Genomic DNA, 26,096 nt, shown 5'->3' on the forward strand with positions numbered 1-26,096 from the left:
ACAGGCCAACAAAAAAACTTGTATGGTTGTAGCAAAGAGGGTAAGAACAGACAAAAGAAAGTGAGAAGAAAACTCCTTAAACTGTCCTTCCCAAGAAACTTACACCCTGAGGGAGAAGGTAAGGTCCAGATTAACTATCACCTCTATGGAGTCTCATGAGGTTTTTATCTGGAAAGTACGATTAGATCATTTAATCTATTCCCTGTATACTGCAGGGCATGATATTTCATCCAGACACTTTTAGAGACACTAAACTAAAGCTACTTTATGCTCAAGAAGGCTAAACCATGTGTACAAAGATGGAGAGATTAAGGATACAGTTCTATCACCTTCATTCCAGCTACTCATTTATACCCTTGTATTTCCTTCTCATTTCCATACAGCTGTTTGTGGAGTCATGGAATAAGTGAGGTGGTGGGATGATTCACATAAAAAATAAACTAGCATTATGCTATAACAGTAAGGAAATATGTAATGTCATGTCAGAAAATTCTAGAAAGCAAACCATACGGAATTTAACACAGAAAACAAACAAAAAAAATAAGATTACTGCCAGTCTGATACAAAAGAAAATTCCTTCTTGGCTCCACTTGCAGTGATCAGCATTTCAAACGAGACAGGCATCTAACGAAAGTACCACTTGTTTTTCCCCTCTGGAGACCATTCTGTGTGCTTCAGCGTAGTCAAAAAACCTAACTTTTCTTTCAGAGTAATTTAGACTGCATTTCACTTGCAACCAGTTAGCACTTCTGCCTGTCTCCCTGTTCATTTGTGCTTCAGTCGAATCCTGAGCTCCTTACACATTGAGAAGTGCTGCTTCAAAAAAGTGTGAGTGGGAAAAGAATGCTCTAGTCTCCTGCAGGGAACTGCCCAAAGCACTTGCACTTCATGTTCAATAGCGCTTGTTACAAAATCCATATGTCTCATTAGCCAATACTAGAAGGAATCACAACAAGCATTTCTCTGACATACGTCATAATATTTTTCCAGAAAATTGAATGAAAATCTGTATTAAATGCACAGCACGTAAATCTAGAATCATAAAATATCTTGAGTTGGAAGGGACCCATAAGGATCGTTGAGTACAACTCCTGGCTCCTTGCAGGACAACCTAAAATTAAACCATGTGACTAAAAGCATCATTCAGACACTTCTTGAACTCTGACAGGCTTGGTGCCATGACCACTTCCCTGAAGAGCCTGTTCCAGTGATCAACCACCCTCTCAGTGAAGAACCTTTTCCTAAAGTCCAGCCTGAACTTCCCCTGATGCAGCTTCATACCATTATTATAAGTAATGGTAAGAAATAAGTAATTATAAGAAATAAGTACCACTATTACAAATAAATATCGTTATTATAGGTAAGACGCCGAGCAAATTCACTATCTTTTGGGAAGACATTTCATTACTTGGATTAATTTCAGCTCTAGAAAAGCTGTCTTGTCCATAGCTTGATACCTTGTGTTGGGTTTGTGTGTGTGGCAGGGTTTAGGTAGCGGGGGAGAGGGCTACAGTGATGGCCCCCTGTGAGAAGCTTCTGGAAGTTCCCTGCCTTCATGTCAGACCCGCCTCTGGCCAAGCATGAGTCAATTAGCCATGGTGGCTGCACCTCTGTGATAACATATTTAAGAAGGGGAACCTGCAGAGGAGAAAGAGGAGTGAGGGAAAGACCTATGGAAACACCAAGGTCAGCTGAAGAAAGAAGAAGGAGGAGGGGAAGGTGTGCTGGAGCAGAGACTCCCCTGCAGCCCATGGTGAGAGGGCAGGCTGTCCCCCTGCAGACCATGAAGGTCCATGGTGGAGCAGATGCCCACAATCAGCCTGTGGAGGACCCCAAGCTAGAGCAGGTGGCTGCACCCAAAGAAGGCTGTGATGCTGAGGGGAGATCGTGCTGGAGCAGTCTGTTGCTGGAAGGACTGCAGCCTGCCTCAGGGACCCATGCTGAAGCAGTTCATGAAGAGCTGATGCCCTGTGGGAAGGACTCATGTGGGAGAAGTCCATGGAGGACTGGCTCCTGTGAGAGGCAGCCCACGATAAAGCAGGGGAAGAGTGTGAGGAGTCCTCCCCCTGAGGGGAAGGAGTGAGTGACTGGCTTTGTGGTGCTCAGTTGCCCTCTGGGCTTAAACCACAACACACCTACCCAGAGCAAATAACATGAAACATTTAACTTTCTCTGCAGTAAACTTCACAAACTGAGTTAAGTTATGTATTATTCTAAACCTTGTGGGCCATTGTAAGGAACTGAAGGAAGAAATGCCTCAAACATTCATCAACACAGAAAACCTCAAGGACAAGCTGTCGCCTTTGGATTTGTCTAAGGAATGTCACCCAAGGAAGCAGAAGTGTGTTGAAGGATGCACCCCCCCACTCCCCTGCAGTTGCATTCCTTAGATAAATCTCAGAGGGGGAGACATGGACTGAGTGAAACCAGGTGTTTCCCCTCAAGCACAAGTACCACTAAGCCCGCTACTTTGTGGCTCAATTGTGCAAGCCAGACACCATGCTTGCCTTGCCAATGACTTTGCACCTTCGCCATCGAAGTGGTAACAAGAACTGATAAGAGGTGATCATCTCTGGGACGACTGATAAGATCTCTGGGAACAGAAGAAAAACCAAAACTGGGCAACAACCACGGACTCAAACTGGAACCCATGTTCCACCTTTTTCCTCATCTCTCATGGAAATGAGTTTGTGGAATACCTGCCCCTCCTCATCTAGTATGCTAATCAGCTAATAAGATGAACTTAAAAGGCGACAGAAACTTTGCTGTGTGTGCACCCACCACCCAAGATTACCGGACTTGAGACAACGCTGGATCCAGGGGTGGTGATTCGGATTTCTTTGACTCTCTCTCCTTTCTTTTTCTTTCCTTTCCTTTCTTATAGATTTATAAGAGACCACATCGCTTATTATCCTTTTCCAAGTTTAAATTGTTCTCTACCACAAGTAAAAGATTTTAACCGGTCATTTGATGTCATTTCACCTTAATTTAACCCGAGTGGATCACAGAAGTGTTGCAATTCTCATGCTTCCAGTCTGGGTTGTGACAGCCATCTGTAGCTGAATTGTGAACCTAACACCTAGTAGCTCTAACCTACTGCTAGGCAGAAACAAGATTATTCTCCTGATAGGAGGATGTCCAAAACAAAGTAGCAAATTTGTATTTTTGGCTTTGAAATTGCATTGAAAAATTATAAGTATTTCCAGTAAGACATAGTCCTGCTGTAATCAGTTTTCTATGACCTTGGCATGTTGTCCCTGGTAGAAAAGAACAAGAATAGTTGAAGTCACTTTTGCTGGGGACACCAGGCAGTTTAACTGAACCCTATGATTCATTTTAATCAAAAGGCAACCAGCGGAACTGCTACTCACAGGGCACAAGAGGTCACTTACCCAAGAAAATCAACCATCATAATACAGCTTTGCAGTACACTTCACCCACAAGTAAGCTAGAAAGGATTAACAAAATAAGTGATGCTAAAATATTGATAGCTGCCTCCCCCCAGTCTTAATTGAAAGTGGCAGGTAAAATACTGGTTGATCACTAGGCAAAGCTGTCACCATCAAATGAGGGAAGGATTTGATGGGAGATGAAAGCCAAGACTCTTAAAGGAATCAAAACAATTATCAGGAGAAATAGTTGTACTTAAAAGTTATTTCTACTGTTCTTTACTATTGGAGAAGACCTTTCACACTTTCATATTTTTTGTCAAAGAAATAACCAAGCTGAAAGAACAATTTCACAAAGGAGCTGTAAAATAATACTTTAGCTAACCATAGGTTTGTGTGCATGAATTTGAAAAATTGCCAGGTGGTATTCCTACCAATTCCTGAAACCTGTTTGGTAAAGTGATAATAGCTGTCACAGGATGAGAGTTTTTAAACTAACTGAGTACAAGGTAAAGTTAGTAAATAAAGGCAGTAAACAGGACTCACACTGATAATGCATTAAAATAATACTGAGAGCAATCCAAACACACCAAATAAAAATATATATCTGAAAATACCATGAAGTTCTAGATTTGTAACTGGAATATTATACTGATATTAACCGCTATGTTAGCTTTTGTGAGTAAAAGAAAATCTGTTAAATATGCTAAGAAACAGAAAAATTTTAAAGCCTATTATCAAATCATTATAAATGCAACTTCATATATGGCTTTCAAAAAAAGGAAACATTTCAACATTCCATAGGCAGGGTGTAAAGTTGTGTTAATCTTGGGCTAAGAAGATACCACAGGACAAGTTACCCCAAAATCCCCTTTTGGAGCAAGAGCTGAGGATAAAACATCTCTTTATAACTTTAAGAAGACAATTTCTATTAATACAGAAACAAAATATTTGGTTTAGAAAAAAAACCAGAGAGATCAGCCAGTTAGGAAAACAGGACTTGGCCAGGAGAACTTGGTATTAAGCCCTAATAAAGTTGCTGGTTTGATGTGTTGTCTTTGGAAAGTTATTTTCTCCCCAAATCATTTCCTGTCTATGATGCAACAAAGTACATACAGCAATTACTTGCTTTTGTACTGTGTACTGAGGTCCTCAAATAAAATTCTATCTAAATGCAAAATATTTCTATCATATATCTTTAGTCTATGGTAATAGAACAGAATTACAATTCTGTTGTAGAAAGATCCAAGTCAGCGAAGCACTTCATTATACATTGGACTCCAACTGTGTATTTGTATTTTTGTTGAATCAGGATCATAATCATCTACTGCAAATTAAATCCAGTGCTCTTGCACAATTCTTCTTTCTTGAAACTATACCACAGTGCCTGTCAGCCGATTCAAACAATGGTATCACTTTGATTTTACATATATATATATATATATGTTTGCTGGACCTAAACTTGAGGAGGAATACAAGAGCCTCAAAATTTCAGTTCAAACCATTTACTCTGTCCCACAGCACTTAGCGTTTAGAAGAGCCTGTTTTCAGCAGTGAAACTTTTCAGATGCTCAAAGGTTCTCTTTTGATCAAAAGCACCTTTTCTTGTAATGACGAGTGACTCACCACCTAACTATACTGGCCTTCCCAGTGGGGACTGGGGCTATCCCATTCCTCCGAATGAGATTATGTCTCTTGGTAACAGAAGAGTTACAAACAAAAAAATTGTCAAAAAGAGCTGGCAACAGTGCCCATGACAATCTAGCCCAGCAGTTAAGTCTCCCACTTTGACAGAAGGAACTGTGAGCTCCAAACCCTGCACCAAGAACTGTTTCTCTGTATTAATAATCTAATCCTGTATTAACTGTACTTCATCCATCTCCCTTCCAATGCACATATGACACTTGCAAAATTCCCCTGTGAGGAGGAAGGGTAATCTAGCCACCGAGACTCTAGCCTGGTCTTATTGCTGCCAGCTGTGAAGTAAAAGACAGAATGACCTTAAAGACCTTTTATGAAGAATGGATATGTCAGCTACAACAGGAAGAGTCAGCTACAACACAAAAAGAGTTATATATCTGAATTCTGACTATGCGTCTTACATGGTAAAATGCCTACAGCCAAGAGGGAACAGTGTTTAAGACATTTTTTGCCAGAGATTTCATTCTTAGAGGATTACTGAGAGACTACATGCATAGAATAAAATTCTGCTGTTACTCTTTCTGTTAGTTTTTATTTATTTCTATACTAACATTTCTTTCTTTGTGATGATTAGGGACCACAGTAATAGATTAATTCAGTTGGAACTATGATATTATTTATATTTAACTTGGGCTTTACAACAATCTTTTCTTCTGTTGAACAATCAATTTTCCCTTAAAAGCAAAATATTTCCACCAGTAATTACAATAAGGCACTGTCTGCCTAAGTAGACAGGAAGATGAAGCTTGCATTTTAAGTCTGCAGGCATATTTCAAATTTAAAAAAAAGAGGCAGTGATGACAGAACTTCATTTCAGATTGCAATGTCATGCTAAAAGTTAAATTTCTTAATTTTCATAACTTTCAAAAAAATACAGGCATCAAATATTGCCATCATGCAATATTAAATATTTCCACCAGATGTCTCCAATATATTATTTTATACAGAAAGTTACATTTGAGTTAATACACTTCAAATTGAATGCAAGCTTAGCAAAATATTAAAGCAATAAAGACAAGAAAGCTGGAACTAAGTATTTATCTGTTCAGACAATGATACCTTCGGACTGTCCCTAAACTGTTGTCAGTTCCACAGTGTTACCTAAAGAAATAGCAATATTTTGGACTAACATTTTGACCAAACATGTTAAAAAAAAAAGACTTCATGGTTTTGACTTTTAAGAGGCACATCAGATCATGGCTTGATACCTATGTTTTCAGAGCAATATAAGGTTGTAATTGGCATGAGTGAGTTTTGGGTTACTAAGAAATATTTTGTTTACTTGTTTTTTTTAAATCAGAAAGAGTTCACAGACCCAAACTAAAGACCACTCTGTTTTCAGAACTCTCTCTGATGTAAGCATGCAGTAATCCAGTTATTTATTGAAAGCCTTTGCGGATTACTCCCACTCACTACCTTGGAACATTCACCCAGATTCTGTCAGCTCAATACATATAAACCATAGCCAGAAGAGAATTTCAAGGACAAAAGGGAAAATTCTACGCTGCTAATTCTCAGACCCACATACCACTGAGTTATGCTTCAAAGGCATTTTTGTAAGAGAACCCCTACAGAATCCTTCTCATTTCACTGTGCTTCAAAGTAGCACTTGGTGTATCTGATAGACACTACAGAGCATTGCCTTATAATCACTTATTTATATATGAGCAAGTGTACATATATGCACATCTATATTTAACTCAAGAAGCCCACTCATTTATTCGAAGTAGATTATACCTGAAAATGAAAGACTCAAAAGTCTGTAAAGGATCAAGGATAGAAAGCACATGTTATTTACTAGGGAGCTGAGGATACTATCCTGGAGTCAATGTGGGGTGGATCGTTGGCTTACATAAAAGCCAAATCCATCCTTCCAAAGTTTTCAACGTATTTTACACAGGTTTATTAGACTCTGAATTTCGCTGAAAGATAGGGGAGCATATCTCTACTCACAGCAGACAGGATGGGTCAGATAGAAATCAATTACAACTGGTCTTCTCAAAAGATACTTCCATTTAGCAACAAGAGTTCTCTCTTCAGAATAATTGATCTATACTTTCAAATGGCTAAGATGACAGGTGCTCAACAGCACAGAAGACATTCAATTTTATCTACCAAAACTTTCAACTGAAAGAATAAAAAGCATACCAATGAGAAGTCATGTACTGAGATCTTCAGACAATTCAGTAATATAGCATGGCATCTTTGTTTCTCATTTACATCAAAGAAATTATTGAATAAGTAACATTTTCCATAACAACAGAAACATAGAAGTTTCAAGTGCTAATCTCTAAGGCCAATGCTAACGTATAACTGTTGGCTGGTGACAAAAATAGCTCCTCTAAAACAGGGCAAATTTTTCTTTCCATATTTCTGTTTAATTCCATTTGAAAAAAATGAAGGCCACGTGCTCAGTCCAAAGTATGGAAGCAGATGCCTTAAATCTGTACAACGCAATGACTTCCAGGATAACGTAATACGTAATTAAGGTTTCTATTTCAAAATTAACTAATAAAAAAATATGCATCAATGGATTCAACTGTTGTAGCAATATTTCCAGAAATAGTTTGGTTATCTAGAACTTTAGAGTCCAAAGCAAAAATAGCTGGATGGTCTGAGCTCACTATCCATGAACTCTGAACTGAGATGAAGTCATACAGCAACACTGTCCAAGAATGCAGTACAGAGATATGGCAAGTCATATATACTTTGTGGGCTTTTTTGGGGGGCAGACAGAGGGAAGAGGAGCATCACTCTGCATTTTCTGAAGTAACATAATGTGATACATAACCTGCTATCATACAATAAAGATGTATAGTACCTATAAGCATTTACAAAGATGCTTGGACTCCATCTGTCCAGAGAATAAGAGACTACTTTTCCCCTCAATTATATAATTTGTCCAACCAGCGTTTATAAATATTTATCATTAGGGAAACACCTAGGGTATTTTTCCTTTCTTTACATTTAATTTAGCATGCAGAATCACTCACATTAAGTTTTTATGAACAGCCAGGCCACCATAAAAGGTGCATACAAGTCCTACATAGTTCACTACCTGGCAACAATGCACGTAAACAATGTTTTTATTAGACAATCCCTCTAAAAAAAAAAAGTGACAGTATATAAAAAAGTAAGATCTGTTAAATCAAAAGACCTTGTACTGGATAGTGCACAAGAAAAATAATTTCTAGTACCTCTGTAAAGGTCATCTTCAGCTTTTATTGCAGTTTGCTTTCGTTTGTGTCTCTTAATTTGAAGAACTGTACAATACCTGTCCAGTATATGCAAAGTCCAGGGCTTGTTTTAAACCAAGGCTTGTGACACCATGCAAATTCACCTCATCAGCTTCACTTTCAACCATGCAGAGACTGAACATTGCCTACAAAAAGAAAAGAAATGTTATTAACTACTAAAAACAATGCCCAGTGAAGGTCCAGGAAGAGGAGGATTGATTTTTCCACCTTCACTAACCTTTGTTTCTCCTTGGATAAGAATTCCAAATAGCAACAGACTTGCAAGTTAGAATGAGATCTATACCAAATTTTCAATACTAACCCCATAGTAACCAATCTTGCAACTGAGTCCTTTTATTAATACAGAAATACAAAATCTCATTCTGGAAAAACTGAAACAAATCTCTTTGTCCCATGTATATATAATTCTTAACTAAGTAATTCAGAGGAAATCAGTGGGAAGAGTCACACAATACAGTATCATTCAATAAAAAAGATAAATAATTGGACTCTGGAAAAATCATCTACACAAGCACCTCTAGAAATAGTACTTATACATAGTATCATTATATATAGGTAGGAACAATAAGCCATACACAATTACTTGCCTGAGAAGAAGGGGCAGTTAACCCAGCATCTTTCATAAACAATCCTTTCCAAATAAGCATCTCAGACCAGAATGTGAACAATATAATACGCAAATTATTGAATGAGTAGGAAGGTTGGAGATGCAGTCACCTAAACTTACAACCTCCCCTTACTTGTTATTGCCCCAGTTTCTCAGATCATAAAATCTAAACTGAAGATTGGCAAGGTGCTACGGAACTTCCTGGAAAATAACACTGAGGAGAGCAACTGTCCCTTTCATCCAGTCTTGCTTTCCACATCATGAGTATTCAGTGCCTCCCTGGATTGAAGCAACCATACTCAATCTCTGGATCCTTGTAGGAATCTTTTTATTCCCATCTCTGTTAAACTTAGACTCCTGTCTTCACCCCTCACTCTTCCCTCCCAGCCCACACTCCTGCAGTACCCCTAACTTACCATCCTTCCCTCCTCTTATCAGTCCCGTTCTTCATTCTTTGTCACTCGCCCACACATTTTTTAACAAAATATACCACTCATATTCTTTAGACAGTAAACTGAGAACAAATAAACTGAACAGTTCTACATCTGTCATTGCTAAAGAGAGTCTAAACTTATCCTCAGTTGGTTTTGAGCCAAACTTCACATCTCTATGGAGGCTACCAAGCTTCAACTTGAAGAACTCCAGCAAAGAAGCACTTCTTATGAACATACCCTCTGCTAATTTTGTCTCTACTCTGGCTAATATCTGCAGAAGCTGAGGCAGTCAATAAGCACACTGGATTTCACATGTGCAACCTGTCCACTGAGCTGAATTTAAAGGAAAAAAATAAGTCCTACCCCTTCTAACAGTTCAGCACATAGCATTCACCGAGACCCGGGTGGCTTCTTTCAAGAACTGAGTGTTTCCTGCAAATAAGTAATTTATTCTGAAAATGTTAGTATTTTCATCATTAAAATGCCATAGTTTGACATAAATCTGTTGCCTGGAAATCATCCAGTAAGCAAGAGTGACATTTATCACAACACGGTCAGTCCTTGTATTTTTGCAGTTTCTATTTCGATCAAGTGATATCAGGGCTTCTTCCAAACTGGCAACAGAAAAGCAGCATCAAATAGTTTAAAAGCTTTATCAAACAAAAGTAGTAAGACACAACCATGAAATATACCTCGATAGAAAAAAAAAAAATTTCTAACAAGTTCAGACACTTTTCTAATTCCATTAAAAATGTAATCAGAGTTAGACCTTTCATTATGATTTAGATGTATCAAATGAGCTCAAATAGCTACTGTGAGGCTTCAGGGTTTGCCAGGAACTGCAAGGTATCTACCAGCCACCTGCTCCTTGCAAAAGCAGACCTGCTGTTTGTGTCTGGAAGAGCCAAGCTTCTCTTTCCAGAAATTCACTACTAAATAAACTTTCTGGATAATATTCCTTTCACACACCAATTCCTGAATAAAGAGAGTAAAGTCTCAAAGCAACACCTGTCTACATCAGGGTAGATTTGCACACCTTCTGTACACCCAGTTGCACAGCAGACTGCCTGCAGGAAGGCTGGAAATGCTCAGCAATACAAGATCCCGCATGCTCTGCATTCTGTGACTGTGCTACAGCAACTGTTTGTACACTACCTACCTGTACACAGGAACTGTTAAAAGACAGTGTGGTTACTAACTAAGTTTCTGTTCTGCTCAAGGGATGATGTCCCACACCATGGGTTAAGCTTACAGATACAAAGAAACAACTGAATCTCATCTGTAGACCATGAATCACTTCCATGAAGAACTGGTAGAGTATCTTTGTAGACTTACTAACTTTACCTTTAGGAGACCATTTGATTCTACCAAGGATTCCGATGTGGTCCTTACACAGGGTTTATTACTATACCCAATTTAGTAAACTCAGCAGGATCAGGCTGCTAACTCAGTCACTGTCCATAATCATCCACAGCGTTTAATGAACACAGCCTCCAGCAGAGCACTGATGCCCTGCCAACTAGCACCCTCCCAGGCAATGTCCAGGCTCTGGTTCAGGGGGTAACTCAAGCCATGGCTGTTCCAAATAGACAGAATGGATAAAGCCAACCTGTCTATAGAGGAGAGATGGTTTAGCCATATGGCCATGAGCCATGCTGTGCCAGTCACTTTTAGGGACAGAAAACAAGCCCTTATCCATCTTATTTACTAGTACAGGCATAGTCTAGTAGTGCAATGGGCTATCAGAACTGTAGCTGCCAGTAAGCCATAGCACTATGACTTTGCATGCCATCTGCTATATGGAGTTCATTTTCTCTCATACTATCCTCTGAGCATTCTGTGGAACTTTTTGATACTGAGTATGAACCACATTTGTTTTTCAGAGGGTAAAGCCAGAGAATTTGATCAAAAGATAAGGTCTGCAATGGTCCTCAGACAGTTCACATTCAGTTGAACTGGATTAGCCTCCAGGAAAGTAGTCTCCCACACAGATGAACCTAGTACTGCTCAGTGATCCACACTGTCTTCACCAGCAGGCAAATTTCCTTCTCAGTCTGATAGTTTAAAGGTTTAATCCAGCATGAAAAAAATCTCTTCAATCATAGGCAGAAATTGAGCTCAAACTGAGCCTTTAATTTGCACTGCTGTACTTGAGTATTGTAGTTTTAACTGTAGAAATATATGAATCATCAAATTCTGGCTTGAGACTTCACCAATACCTGGAGAATGAGTTACAGGTAGGCTGTCGAACTCTGATTTCAGATGCATCTCTGAAAATGCTCTGAAGTTTTGTGATCTTAAACACATCTATCAGTCATGCTTTTAACGCCAGGCTAGTAGCCTACTTTATTTTTCCCTTGGGTACATTAAAAACAAGGTAATAAGATAAACATCTCAAGTGGATGTACAAGTGACAGACAAGAAAAACAATAAAATATAAAATATTTGGACAAGTGCACAATTCAAACTTACCAGAAAAGTTACCAAATTTGGCTAAACATGAAATGTTAACAATTTTAGTTATTAATGTCATTCAACAATGCTAATCTATCATACTTTATTTTAAAATACTTCTGCTTGGACAAAATAAAATCTCTTTGAAAATGCCTCATTTCTCCTCCAAGACCTTCATGACATTTGGCAGTACAACTTGTTAATATATTAACTAAAGATCCCTTTTATAATAAAACCCACTGGTGAGAGGACCTATGTTTTCTTCCAGTTCCTTCAAATATCCTGGTCTTGTTCTGCTATCCAATCATCCAATGAGCCAACACTGTGGGAAATAAAGTGATTGTTTAAATTCTGCTGGTTTAGTCAAGATTTTAATTAAGTAAACCAATTCCCTGAAAGAAAAGTAAACACAATCCACATGCCATTCTGCGGCAAGTGTTCCAAAATTCAGGTTTCAACATCCTGTCACAAATGGATATATTCCATCTGTGGAATTCCACCTGAGCTCACACTTGTTTATGAAGCTACAAATTAGGATGGCTTCATTCTTGGGGGGCAGGCAGACACTTTATTAGCTGTAAAAAGAAGAGAAAAGGAGGAATCGACCCTCCATTCTTCTAATCTTGGCCTGAAACAGAAACAGAGCTAGAGAACTATTCCCAAGGGAAAAGGAAAACATAGCACACAATCTATGGATAAAAATAATTAAACCATAAAAAACCTCTCAGACTCTTGAAAATTTGACTTCAAAGTAACATAACAAGTTGGTGGGTGTTTAATACACACCACACTTGCATGCAGTTTTGCTACTTTGCCCTCAGCAGCCCAAGGCACCTTTACAAAATGTTTTCTTCTGCAAACATAGAACACAAAAGACAAGAGCTCAAAACTGAATGGCACACAACAACAGGGTGACTAGGCTCATATGTGATCAGATCTGATACAATCAGGCAGGACAGGCTAAGTAAAAGATGCTTAGCACAGACATTGGGTCTAACTTTCCGTGCTCAGCTTTTGCTGCTGCTTAGCTTTCAAAAGCAAAATGCAAGATGGGTGTAAAATACCACCAAATCAAAATAATGTATTACAGTTAAAATAAGCATAAATGAGACAAAAAAATGTCTAGACACATTGATTTTATCACTCAGGCAGCATTGCAGCAACTTATACAAACTCCTTCACAACATACAACCAAAAGAATCGACACCAGATCACAGAAACACAAGATGATATTCAAAATCCCCAAAATACAAATTTCTCACTGTCATAATGGTGAGGCACAAAATTGCTTCTTGCCTTTGAGTCATTTTCTTGCTTACTCAGGTGTTCCATATCCATGAGAGTAATGAGCTTGATGTCATTTGTACACATCAATCTTACAGCCATATCGGGCATAGCAAGCAGTAAGTCATCACGAAACAACTTAACCAAGTTGTACAATATTTTACACAAGTAAATGCTTTCAGCGAATTTCACACAACTTAGCGGCCTTTTAAAGGCAAGAAACAGAATCAAGACATATGCAGCCTCAGGAGACAGGTAAATTAATATAAAAGGAACAAATGGTTATGCTGTTAAAAAAAATACAGTGACCAAAATTGTAAGTAACTTACTGCCACAACCTAGGGAAACAAACTGGAATTCTTATTATTAAGCTTTTATAAGCTTTCTGCTGGGAGTTAAAAAAAAAATTGAACATGGAGGTAACCACTGGATTCTAATTTAAATCTGCATAAAACCTGTTTAACATATAAGAGATGTTTACAGAAAATTAATAAAGTCATTAAATGAACAATAATATGATACATCAGGTAAATACTGGATAGAAGGGAAATTGGTAATATACCTGAAAACTTGAGAGAAAAGGAGAGAAAATTGTCATCAGGGCCTGTAATAATATCTGAAGTTAGGTAGCTGTATAACAAAAGTAAGTGAAAGTGTTTTCTGGGTAATCAATAGATAGAAATAGGCATGTTTAGAGACCAATTTACAAAACTTAGTAGGATGAAGTATCTGTTCTACTCTAACTGCAGAGGAGGCCTAAACACTTATCTTAGCCTAGATGCCTAAAATAGGTGAAAACTTCAATCTTAAAAGTAAAGGGTTGAATGAACTGAAGAATGATTGAAGAGATAAGAGTGAATTGTATCCTTTTAGTGTATTCATTTTAGGAGAAGAAAAGAACTTCTGAAGATGAGTATTTCTGGAATGAATCCTACAATGACATCAATAGTAAACTAAGAAAAGTTTGCACCTGTAAGTTTGCTTCCTGTTGCAAATTACTATATATAAGAACCAGAGTTTTCTTTCACTTCTCTGAAGTCATGTAAAGTCATTTCTAGTTTAAAAGCATGAGGTGAGTAGGTCTTTAAAAAAAAGTAACAGATCACCAATTATCAGAGGCTGAATCCACAAAAAATACGTTCAGTTTGCCTATCTCGACTCTTATGCTCATCCCTTACTTCAGCTACATCTACTTTTCTGTTACATTCCAAATGGGAGATGAGCAAATGACCATTTAAATTACTGTTTTCAAGAAATACCCTCACTCTTCTAGGAGTAAAATACATGGTTCCAGTGCACAGCAATTACTTCTAAAATATCTCAAAGTTCCCCCAGCAAGACTGTGAAGACACATTCATCATTATCCATTTTTCTTTGATTCAACTCTAAATGCAACTTTCAAAGAAATCTAAGCTTCCAAAAACCTGAAAGTAAACTAAGCTTACCACAGCAATCTACAGTAACCCAAAGAGCAACATTTCCAAATTTCCTTCCGCTGTTTTCTCAAACATTGTTTTGATAACTACCAGCAGTCCTAGTTCCAAGTCCACCAAAACGCAAAACAAATATTCGGACCTCCCCACCAATGCATAGCTCTGACCTACAGAAATTCTTGTTCTACCACAGACTTAGCAGTAGATAGCAAGCACAGCAATAAAATCCTGGGATACTTTTGAATCATCTCCATTAAAAGCTGCATTCACATGATCTTCATAGGGTTTCAGCAAGGCCAAGCTCGTTTTGCGCAACACTATGCAAGTATCTCGACTGAGTCCATCTCCCACTTGGCTTACCCTGTCACCTTTCATCCTTGACTCTAACAGTGCAAGAGCCTGCCTTTACCTTCAGCTGTTGTTCTTGTGTGGCTGTCCAGAAATCTGAAATATTCTCTACTGTAAAGTGCATAAGCATTTGCTGCACTTCCTCACAACCACCAGATAAGGAGAGTGGAAAGTTGGCACAGAGTGAACTAGCATTCTTGTAGTTCCTTTCATTGCACCACACTCAAAAAGATGAACACCCAGGAAGTCAGGATGAACTAACAGCAAGTTAAGCTCAAGGCACATGAGCTTTCTCATCTCTAAGTCAGTGCAGAGCTCTGTGTTAAAAACTCACTCCTACTTTTCCTATTATTATCAACTATATTGTAAGCACTTTGGCCAAATGTTATGGCAAAAAAATTTCTTATCCATCTTACCATAAATTAAACCTTATGTATACTATGCTACCCAGACTCTTATTACTGAGGCTGAGCTCTGTACGTAAAAATTAAAATACTCCAAACTTGTTTGGTAGTCACATTAACTATTGAACTAACTTTTTTCCACCCAGTTCAGAAACACGTCTGAAGAAAAGAGAATAACTTAATATATATTTATAGCTGGAAAAAACCCACTATAACAATTTTGAGAGTGAGTGAACATCCATCTATCTAGCAAAATAAGTGGTAAAGAACTGATCAATGAAATCACCAAAGTTTTCCTTGACTATTTATCTTCTTCCACTGAATTTTTAAAGTAACTAACATTATCTAGCATTGTTTTACTGTTTTAGAAGAGCAGAATTGTCATCTGAAATTTCTGTCTCCACAATTCCCCAACGACATTGCTTGAGTTCTTTTTAAAATTATTTTAAAATAGGCATCTTTATTAAGAGCAGTGTTTTATTCAAATTCACTTCCCACAGTATATGCACTTACTTCTATATTCACCTGTTTCACATCTTTTTCTTTACAGAAAATTGATCGTACTTCTCATCTCATGCATCAGAGAAGCTATGAAGAAAGTAAACTAACACTTCAGAGATCTTGGATCAATTTCCTACACTGCTCAGGGAACTCAGTTATGATGTAGTAACTCAAGATTTTTTTATTGCACATGTAATTTTAAGTCTGTGAGAAATCTTACTAGCATCAATGGAACAGCTTGGTCATGTATTCTTTCTGATTTCTATCTGTATATAGGTTACTCAAACTTGTAAGTATCCAGCCCTGAGACTCTTACCTACTTGGACTATAAACTCTTCCAGGACAAAACATTCTCCTTTGCAGTTTGTACTAAAAAAAGCAACTCACTGTTTGTGAAACAGTAATATTAAATTAATAAATCATAACCTATTTAATCCCCTTTCTTGAACTACTTCTGAATTAACCTGTAGGTGTTCTTAACTTCCATGTTCCAATCCTTCAGTACATAAGCAATATAATGTCGTCTTTGCTGTTTTCACCTGTCACAACAACAAAAAAATATTCAAAATGTATTAGCGGGAGTCAAAATACTACTTTGACAGATGACAATGTCCATATCAAATACCAATTATGTTTTAGAAATGTAATGTATACTTATCCAAATAACCAATTGAATATGTGAATGCTTCCTTACTGCATGTAAAAATGTGGCTTGTTCTTCTCATAACTAGCATGATATATTTTGCTTTGTTTTCCTCCCAATTTAAGCCTATTATAAGTCAATCATCAGCCATGTCCTCTGGAGTCTCTTGCGCACTGAAAAACACATCCATCAATACCAACTGCATGAAATATGATTAAGAGGCTCATTACATGATTCTTCTGAAAAAGTTCTATATAAATTACCAGGGAAAATGTCACATAACGTCAATCACTGATAACTGATCCTGCAGTAATTCATCTGTTCAGTGAAATCTACCTAAATATTGTTTTTTAAGCATTTGCCAGGCAACTAAAATAAATCCTGTAAAATGAAAAGGTCAGCTATCATTCATAGTTTAAGGGAATATATAGTTAAAGAAATGAAAAGAAATAAAAGAAAAACTGAGCAACAAAATATACAACGTTATGCACAGTACTGAAATCTCACATATTACTGTTAGCAAAGCAAATTCCACCAAACCTTTGGTGTTTCTTTTAGTAGATCACAGTGCCAGACAACGATACATGATTACACAACCCCTAAGAGCTTACCAAATCAATGATATATGCAATGCACTTCTTGCATTGTACTGTTAGTACAAAAAGGTATCACTTTCTTAGAATAATTACAAATAAGTTATGAAAATTGAAGCAAAGAGCTACTGTAATGTTTCGAGGCCCTAAGTATGTGATTTTTCTTTTTTTCCCTGTTTGTATAGTGCACATTTTTGTGGGGAGTAACCCAGCAAGAACAAAGTAATTTTCTTGATTGTAACAAGGTACAGGGTCTTCACTCCCAGTCAAAATAAAAAAACAATATAAGCATCAGTTGCTAACAAGTTACATTCTTTGCTGAACCTGCATCAAACCTAATTTATGTTTTGATAGAGTTTAACAGTCAGTGTAAGGTGTCTTCCCCAAACTTCTGCTTAGATACACAAACATAATTTAAGACAAAAGGGAAAAAGACAAACTGTAGCATACTACTCCTAATGTGCTGTATCACTAAAAAGACCTATATTCAAAAGTAGTCTAAAGTTGTGCTGTAGAAACAATTCTACAATTTTCATGTGCAACCCCATATCAGAATAATAAAAAAATATTAACAGTGAATTACTACAGCTACAGTAACCTTATTAGTTCCAATATTTCAAAATAAATGAGTCATCATAGGTGGTGCCGAATACCAAAATTATTGTTTTCTTTGTGGCAGAAGCAAGAAAACTGAATTGTAAGGACAGTGCCACAAAAAGCACTGCATTAATCTGCAGTAATGTACAGTCTGTCCTAACAACAGTTACTCTTAAGCAGGCCTGCCTTTGGAATATAAAGGGAGAAGCATAACTAAAAACAGATTTTTTTTCCAGCATCTCCAGTCAAGCACAGAAAAGTATGACTCACATTTGCAAATTTTGGCTTAAATTGGTTTAATGCTTCCCAGTGAATGCATAAGCCTATTGTTCATGTCCTTTGATGATTTTAGCAAGTGATATCAAAAGCAAGCCCAAAATAAAACTGGAATAGAAGTCAGTTAGCTCTTGAACTAGCACTTTAACTACCACAATACATTCCATTCAGGGAGGCAAAGCTTCTTGCAATATCTTTTTGCAGGAAAAACCACGATCAAAACTTGACACCTTTAAGGGGCTTATTTTTAAAAGCATACTTCATAGAGTACCATCAAGACAACTTTCCCCAGTGCAAACGGGCTATAACTAAACAATTGTACAGCAAGGCTTAATCTAACAGGACTCGAGTAATATAATATTAGTTATTATTATGATTAACTTCTTGGGAAGCCATTTCTAATGTGATGTAAATGTCATTAGACACTGACATCCAAATGTTCCAACCAATAGAAAACTATAACAATTATCTTCTGTCCTGCAGCATAACTGCAAAAGCATACTTGTTATGTGAGAAGCCTAATGCTGAAATTTGAAATGGTTTGAAATCATTCATTTTATAAAGGTTTCTGCTAGATAACTTTCACATCTGGCCCATTTTATGAGGGTTTGAACTAGGTACCCTTCATATATTTTAGAACAACCCTATTTTCCATTCTTTATTTATAAATCCTGCTTTCCATTAAGATTATAGCATATTTTTGCTGAAGTACCCTTAATTCCCACCAAAATATTTATTAAATTATTTTATACATAGGCCAAAGAATAAAACCAGCTCACTGACCATTTTTCTTTGGTTTTCCACATCCTTTTACTGATCTACAAATGTAACTAAACACTAACAATTTGCTAAATAAAAGAAGAATGACTTGACTAACCAAGCTTGTGTTAATATTGCAGTCATTTGTCACAGTAACTTTCAGCATCAGCTGAGCTCTGCCTTCCATCAGCTATCTCCTATGGAACAAATGCCTCTATAAAATCATCTCTTCATTTCATTTTTAATAGTCTACATTTGACTGTGCTCATTTATCCTGTGGCTCTTCATGTCCAACAGACCAACCCCCTCCAAACTAACAGACCATGATGACATCAGTTTAATTATTCCCATAAATTCTATAGGCTTGACACCTACTCCTCCTTGGTTGAAATCTAACTCTGGCAAGGTAGATCCTTAATTGCCAGGTATGAATGCTTCTGAAAATGCAGATGGACATGTCGTAAGGTGTCCTAATATTCAGTACTTTTGATTTTAAATGGGCTTTGTGTACATTTGTTGCCTATTTGTATAGTTGGTGCTCTATGAGCTTGGAAGGCCAGGTTATTTTGTCAGTAGCTCAGAATGCTCCACATGTCTAAGGCGATGGTAACTGATAATTCTATTTTTGCACACATACACACACAAACATAAAATTGTTTTTATACATATAAAAGTAATAGCTGCAGCCTACTGGTGAAGAGTATGTTATGCTGGGCTCTAACCACTGCTTTTCAACAAAGTAGATTAACAATAAGCTTTTGACAAAGGCTGTCAAAGGTCTTGAAGGTAAACTAGGCAAGAGAAAAAAAAAAGCATATCTTTGCCTGGATAAATAAGTGACTGAATACATAAAACATTGAACAAGAGCAGGCCAGCTTTCACAGGCAGTGGTGATTCTAGTGGAGCACCTCAGAATCACAGAATCATCTAGGTTGGAAAGGACCTTGAAGATCATCCAGTCCAACCGTTAACCCAGCACTGACAGATCCCAACTACACCATATCCCTCAGCGCTATGTCAGCCCGCCTCTTGAACACCTCCAGGGATGGGGACTCCACCACCTCCCTGGGCAGCCCATTCCAACGCCTAACTACCCGTTCTGTAAAGAAATACTTCCTAATATCTAGTCTAAACCTTCCCTGGTGCAACTTGAGGCCATTCCCTCTTGTCCTATCACTTGTTACTTGGTTAAAGAGACTCATTCCCAGCTCTCTGCAACCTCCTTTCAGGTAGTTGTAGAGGGCAATGAGGTCTCCCCTCAGCCTCCTCTTCTCCAGACTAAACAACCCCAGTTCCCTCAGCCGCTCCTCGTACGACACGTGCTCCAGACCCTTCACCAGCTTCGTTGCCCTTCTCTGGACATGCTCGAGTAATTCAATGTCCTTTTTGTAGTGAGGGGCCCAAAACTGAACACAGTAATCGAGGTGCAGCCTCACCAGTGCCGAGTACAGGGGTAAGATCCCTTCCCTGTCCCTGCTGGCCACGCTATTTCTGATACAAGCCAGGATGCCATTGGCCTTCTTGGCCACCTGGGCACACTGCTGGCTCATGTTTAGCCGGCTGTCAATCAACACCCCCAGGTCCCTCTCTGACTGGCAGCTCTCCAGCCACTCCTCCCCAAGCCTCAGTCTGGGCTGTTTAACATCCTCATAGAAGATCTGGAAAAGGGCAAGAGCAGTGCAGCTAGAAATTCCAGTGAGGCAAAGCTATTCAAGGTAGTAAGGACATGGACAAAATGTGATAAACTGTAAAAGCATTGTATGAGATGAGTGGTTGGTTTCTAAAATGGCAGCTATAAAATCAGCATATGAAAGTTTCATGAAAAAGTCATCCCTGTGCTCCGCAATAGTAAAAAAAAAAAAGTAATAAAACCTTAGAAATAGACAAGAGAGAACAAACCAGAAATTAACCCTATGCCCATGCAGAAATCTATGCTTTGCCTACTGTTGCATGCAATTATCTTACACCCTCATCTCACAGAAGATATACCAGAGCTGTAAAAGCTTCAGAGAAGGGCAAAAGGCATCATCAAGCATATGGAACTGCTTCCATTTGAGTAGCATCTGAATAAGTCAGATGAATAAGACTTAGGTTTTAGATGTCTAAATTTGAAAACTGGTTGACTTAGGCAGGTTAACTCCTGCCAAAGATAAGCAACCAGCAGCATTTTACAAAGTTGTTCAGGACAGTCAAATGAAAAGGTTCCACTGCTTAAATCCAACCTTTTACTAGATGAAGACCTACAGTGACATGAATTCAACTAGGCAATATCACATTTCAGTCTACTAAAATGAAGTTGTTAACAGGGTGTAAAAAAAATGGCACTGTTGACAATGAAGCAATTAAATAATTTGTTTAAAGAAAGGTATTTTCTCTCAAATTTCCAACAAGGATGATGTGCAACACAGAAGTATGTGCACTGTGATGGGCTTCTCCTTATACAAATGAGGGGGAATAGAAGAAACCCTGAGGGAGCATCCAAAAGAAAAAGTTATTTCAATAGTGTTAAAACACCCTAACACCAGCTAGATGTAAAAGTGTAACATATGGCTTGTGCTTTTAGCTCTTCAGCAGTCTTGACTCTTTCTTTGGATACTTCTCATGTTATTAAAATGGTATGCAGGTCCTAGTCACTGAACCCAGAAATGACACACTGCCCAAATAATTCACTCGGGTGTTTTCAGCTTCACTACACCCATAGAATAAGAGCTTTAATTTCTCCTGAGGTTGTGTAGGAAGATACTGATGGAGACTGCAAAATACAGAAGAGCATCTACTGCATCCAACAACATTCTAAAATATAAGACTTCTTCACCAGACTACAGGGACTGAGAAGAAAACAGGTATGAAACACAGGCCTGCCCCAATAAATTGGCTTTCCACAGGCAGACACTTAGCAACACAGATATTGCAGCTGAGCCCAGCCCAGCTTCAGAACACTTGCTATAGCAGCACTGCAAAATTGAACTGAGGTAGCCTGGAGCAAGCAAGGAAGATGGTAAAGAAAATTGGCAATTACAGCAACACAGCTGCAATGACTCCTTTCTGTCCTGCTTTTAAACTGAGAAAATGCATTAACTGAACAGTAACCAAACACTACATGTTGTTATAACACTAATTTAATTTGAGACAATGAGCCACAGTCTCCTATGGCCTATCTCACTAACTGCAGAGTTGAATCTGCCATACATACTTGTGGTCCTCTTACTTAAATATATAAGGACTTCCAACAAAAAAAAAAAGGTCAAGAGGACAATTCAGGGGAAAAATATACCATATTGTCTACCACCTATCAGTAATAATTATTTACATACTATGAGAATTGCAACAGAAACTTATTTACTCTGACAGCATAACAACTGACAGGAATTTGAAAATAGAACTCAGAAAAGATTCTTGTAAATGTTTTTGATTTCACAATGCTGAGTTGTGGGAATTCTGTCTGCAGCAAAGGAAAATTGCTTCAGAGTCTCACAGAAAAAAACTCATTAACTGCAAAGATAAGGACAAACAAAGTAAAATAACCCAGATACACTCCCTCATTTTGTCTACTTTAAAGAATATTTAAATATTTATTTAGAAAGCTTTAAAACATTTGCAAACCATTTTTGTGCATACTTCAGAAGTAAAAAATTTTGTTCAGATACATATTGCACAACAAGCCACCTCACACCTGTCCATGCTACATTTCTTCCAGTGATTTGATTAAACTCAGTAAAACTATTAACAATGCCTATATCAAACAATATTTTAAGAAGTGAAGGAATGTGCTGCCCTCTTGACATTCAAGTGTAACTGGATTAGTGAATTATTAGTAACAAAACTCTAATTTGTATTTAAACCTTTATATTATGTTAGGAGTACAATTTTTCAAATAGTTTTTTTCCAGGCCTCCTCTTATTTTCAGCAAGGTTGGTTTTTTTTTTCCCTCTAATGAGAAGCAAACAGCACTGAGTTCTCATTTCTTAACAGGCAGTGTGTAAGTAACGTGTTTACAACACTAGACACTACTATGAATCTTCAAATATCTTCTGCATTGTTGGTGTCACTCAGAACCATGTGTATTGTGACACATTTGTCTGATTTAATGTGTAGAATTAAAATATAGTGCTAAACAGTTAGACAGCATGCTTAAGTAGTCCTTAGATTTCTTACAGCATCACTGTATGGTAGTGAACATTACAAGGTCAGTAATTGCAGGCCTGGAACTACTACTAAGACTATATTCCTTCACAAGTTTACAGTTAGTATTGTTACATGGGAAGAATGTATAAAAAAACCCCAAGAGATTAAAAAGAGGGTTAAGGGGGCAAAATAGCTTCATCTCAATATTAAGCACATTTAAAAGAGACATCTTTACCAAAGTTCCTAGACAAGAAAACTGCTGGTGTGGCAGTAAATAAGAATACTCTATATCCTGTACTGAAGTTTTGTAGGGTGACTGGGAACTGCTTCTAAGTTAGGGCATTGATAACAGAGAATGGCACAGGACAATATGAATTAATACAGCAAAGACAAGAAATTAATTGGTCGAAAGTCTTGAGATTTCTCAGACTGTGGGGAAGAATGTTAAGAGTATGAAGATGGCAAGGACATATACATAAATGAGAGATACCACATAGCTGTGATATTACTAGTTGTGCATAAATCATAATGGCAGCAGAAAGACAGCTTGGTGTTTCACAGAAAATGTTTCAATTTTCATATAAATTATCATCAGTGAGAACAAAGATAAGAAGGAAAGGATGCAAGGAATCATGACAGGGTACATGGTTTGCCACCTCTGGGATGTTCATGTGACTTGTCTACAATTGTACATCTGCACCTTGTAGTTTATCTGTTAGAGTATCATGGATGTATCCGATTTCCAAATGAACAGTAGTTCCAGCTGTGGTCCTTCTCTAGGCCCTAGCCATATATGGGTAGGTATGACTGCTTCTGAACAACTAACAGACTAGCTTTTCTAGCTTGAGCACTAGAGAAGGATTTTTGTACTAAGAGTCAGGTCCATAAATAGTCTTGCTTTTCTTGGCCCTCTTTCTTGAATCCTTACAAGCAGTACAGATTTTACCAAATCCATTATGATAGTCTGCATAGTCTGGATGCAACACATACTATTCCTATAGTATTATCCTACTACACTTAAAAGAATGTTGGATTTCAGCCTGTACTGTCCCAACCAAGTCTGTAATAGATATGTACTCAGGAGTTGGTGAAAAATAGCGTTGGCTCAGAATCTACTGGATTTTTACACTTCCTGAGTCCTCGTCTGTCCTAAAATGGTAGGTTTCACAAAAAGAGTATGGATGGGGAAGGGGAGACAGTCATTTCAGCTACAGGTCACATCCATACCACATCAGTTACACCTACCTTTTTAGTTCCTTTAAAAAAGGGGAAAACTTCAGTTTAACTAAAAAGTTCTAGGAATACTGTCTTTATTGTTTTAGTTCCAGCATGAATCATAGAACAGTTGAAGTTGGAAGGGACACCGGGAGGTTATCCTGTCCAATCCCCTGCTCAAGCAGAGCCCAGGACTGTGCTAGATGGTTTCTGAATATATCTGTGGATGGAGACTCTACAACCTCCCTGGGCAACCTGTGCCAGTGGTCAGTTATCTCACACTGGAAAAGTGTTTCCTGACATTCAGAGGAAACCTCCAGTGTTTCCATTCATGCCCATTTCCTCTTGTCCTGTCACTGGGCAACACTGAAGAGAGCCTGGCCCTGTCCTCTTTGCACCCACCCTTCAGCTATTTATATACAGGGATAAGATCCCCCTGAGCCTCCTCTTCTTCAGGCTGAACAATCCCAGCTCACTCAGCCTTTCCTCACAGGAGAGATGCTCCAGTCCCTTCATCATTTTCATGGCCCTTTGCTGGACTGTCTCTAGTATGTCCCATGTCTCTCTTGTACAGAGAAGTCCAATAAAGGACAACTGTGGATTATTAACATATTCTAGTGGAGATCAACTATATGTATTACATAATGAAAAGATATAAACAAATGTTTCAGTAGTATTAATTAGGATAATATTGTTTGATTTACAATATTTATTTTCTTTTGTAGGCTTTTCCTCCATGGTAGACTTCCATTGTCTTTATATTTACAAACTGTTTAAAAATACAGTTGGCACTGCCTTACTTGCCTGAGTTGCTCAACAAAACCAAAATCCATTCCAAACACTGATCTCCATTTGTGAATTCTACTTACAGTAGCTTATGTACAAGAAGAACATGCAATTGAACAGAGTCAACCAGTTCCATTGATTGAAGCAGAATCTGTTGTTACTTGCATTTCCTTACTTTTGTTATCTTGTTCACAAAGATTCTTTTCACTTAGAACCGCAGGTTTCAAATTCATTAAAACACTGCTTTTGGGTGCAAGTTGTGGGTCGACAACAAGCATATGGGAATTCATCTCAACTTACCTGCTAGGTAATTATTACAAGCTGGTAATATCCTTATGAAGGATATACTTTGAATGATTTGAAGAACCTGCAGTAATTATTTTTAAAAAAGAAAGGCATATTCAACACTTAACAAAAGCAATGATTCTATATGCTAAGGGAAAATGAAGAAAAGCATTAGTTTAGAAACAGTGTTAGATGATACAGTGAATCTATGTGACTGAAATCTACCAAAGCTGTGTTAGGCAACTAATACAGATGAAGTAGTTTAGTTTCTCAAATATATCATAATTTCTGAGCAAATGAAATTAAAATGATCCCAGGAAACATTTAGACATACAAGAAAATGAAGTATTTCTCAACCTATACAGGAAACTAAAAGTGAGAGTAAAAGTCATAGTAATGACTAGATATTACTAGAAGAATAGAAGTGATTTGGTCCAATGGAAAGCGCTAACATTTATAAACGTTATCTGGAAAGACAACTTCTAAGTAGCATCACTTTCAGGGTACAATAGCAAGGAAAATGGTGTTCATTTGGTCCACACACATCAATGGTAAAACACTGAAAAACAAAATCCCATTATACTGCAAAAGCAGCAGGTAATTCTGATTTCTCAGAACTAGGTCCTTAGATCTATCTCTAAGACATGTTAGGGAGAGCCTTTTCCTCTTTTGGATTCATGTAACAAGACCTTGAAAGCTATTTGCATCATACAGCCTCTCATGCCTCAGGGATTTGTTTGTAAAAATTAATTTTCTAACTTTATCAAGAAACAATGCAGTATGTTGCAAAATACAAACAATCAGCAATGTTGTGTACACAGGAAGAAACTATCTGTTGACAGGGAGGAAAGATGTCACAGAAAGACCCTGAAAAGAAACTGCTTAAGAATCAACTGTGACAGTTATAAGTACAGAGTCTCTATGCAAAATTAGTATTTAGTAGTTCATTTCAGAGTAGAAAGATTCTTCTAAGAATTTAACATGCTCATTGTGGGAAAAAAAAAT

At 37.6% G+C, this 26,096-nt stretch overlaps 1 protein-coding gene across 4 annotated transcripts in view; it reads right to left on the reverse strand.

Annotated features, from left to right (window-relative positions):
• KLHL32 (kelch like family member 32) overlaps positions 1 to 26,096 on the reverse strand; it is a 130,326-nt gene that overhangs the window by 65,989 nt on the left and 38,241 nt on the right. For all 4 annotated transcript variants that reach the window (XM_074820763.1, XM_074820764.1, XM_074820761.1 and 1 more), the window contains one exon: positions 8,365 to 8,472. In XM_074820763.1, coding sequence (XP_074676864.1) covers positions 8,365 to 8,472 — 108 coding nt within the window. The remainder of the gene's footprint in view (positions 1 to 8,364; positions 8,473 to 26,096) is intronic.

Source organism: Strix aluco, chromosome 3 (genome assembly GCF_031877795.1).
Source record: "Strix aluco isolate bStrAlu1 chromosome 3, bStrAlu1.hap1, whole genome shotgun sequence".
In the NCBI taxonomy this organism is placed as follows: Eukaryota; Metazoa; Chordata; class Aves; order Strigiformes; family Strigidae; genus Strix; species Strix aluco.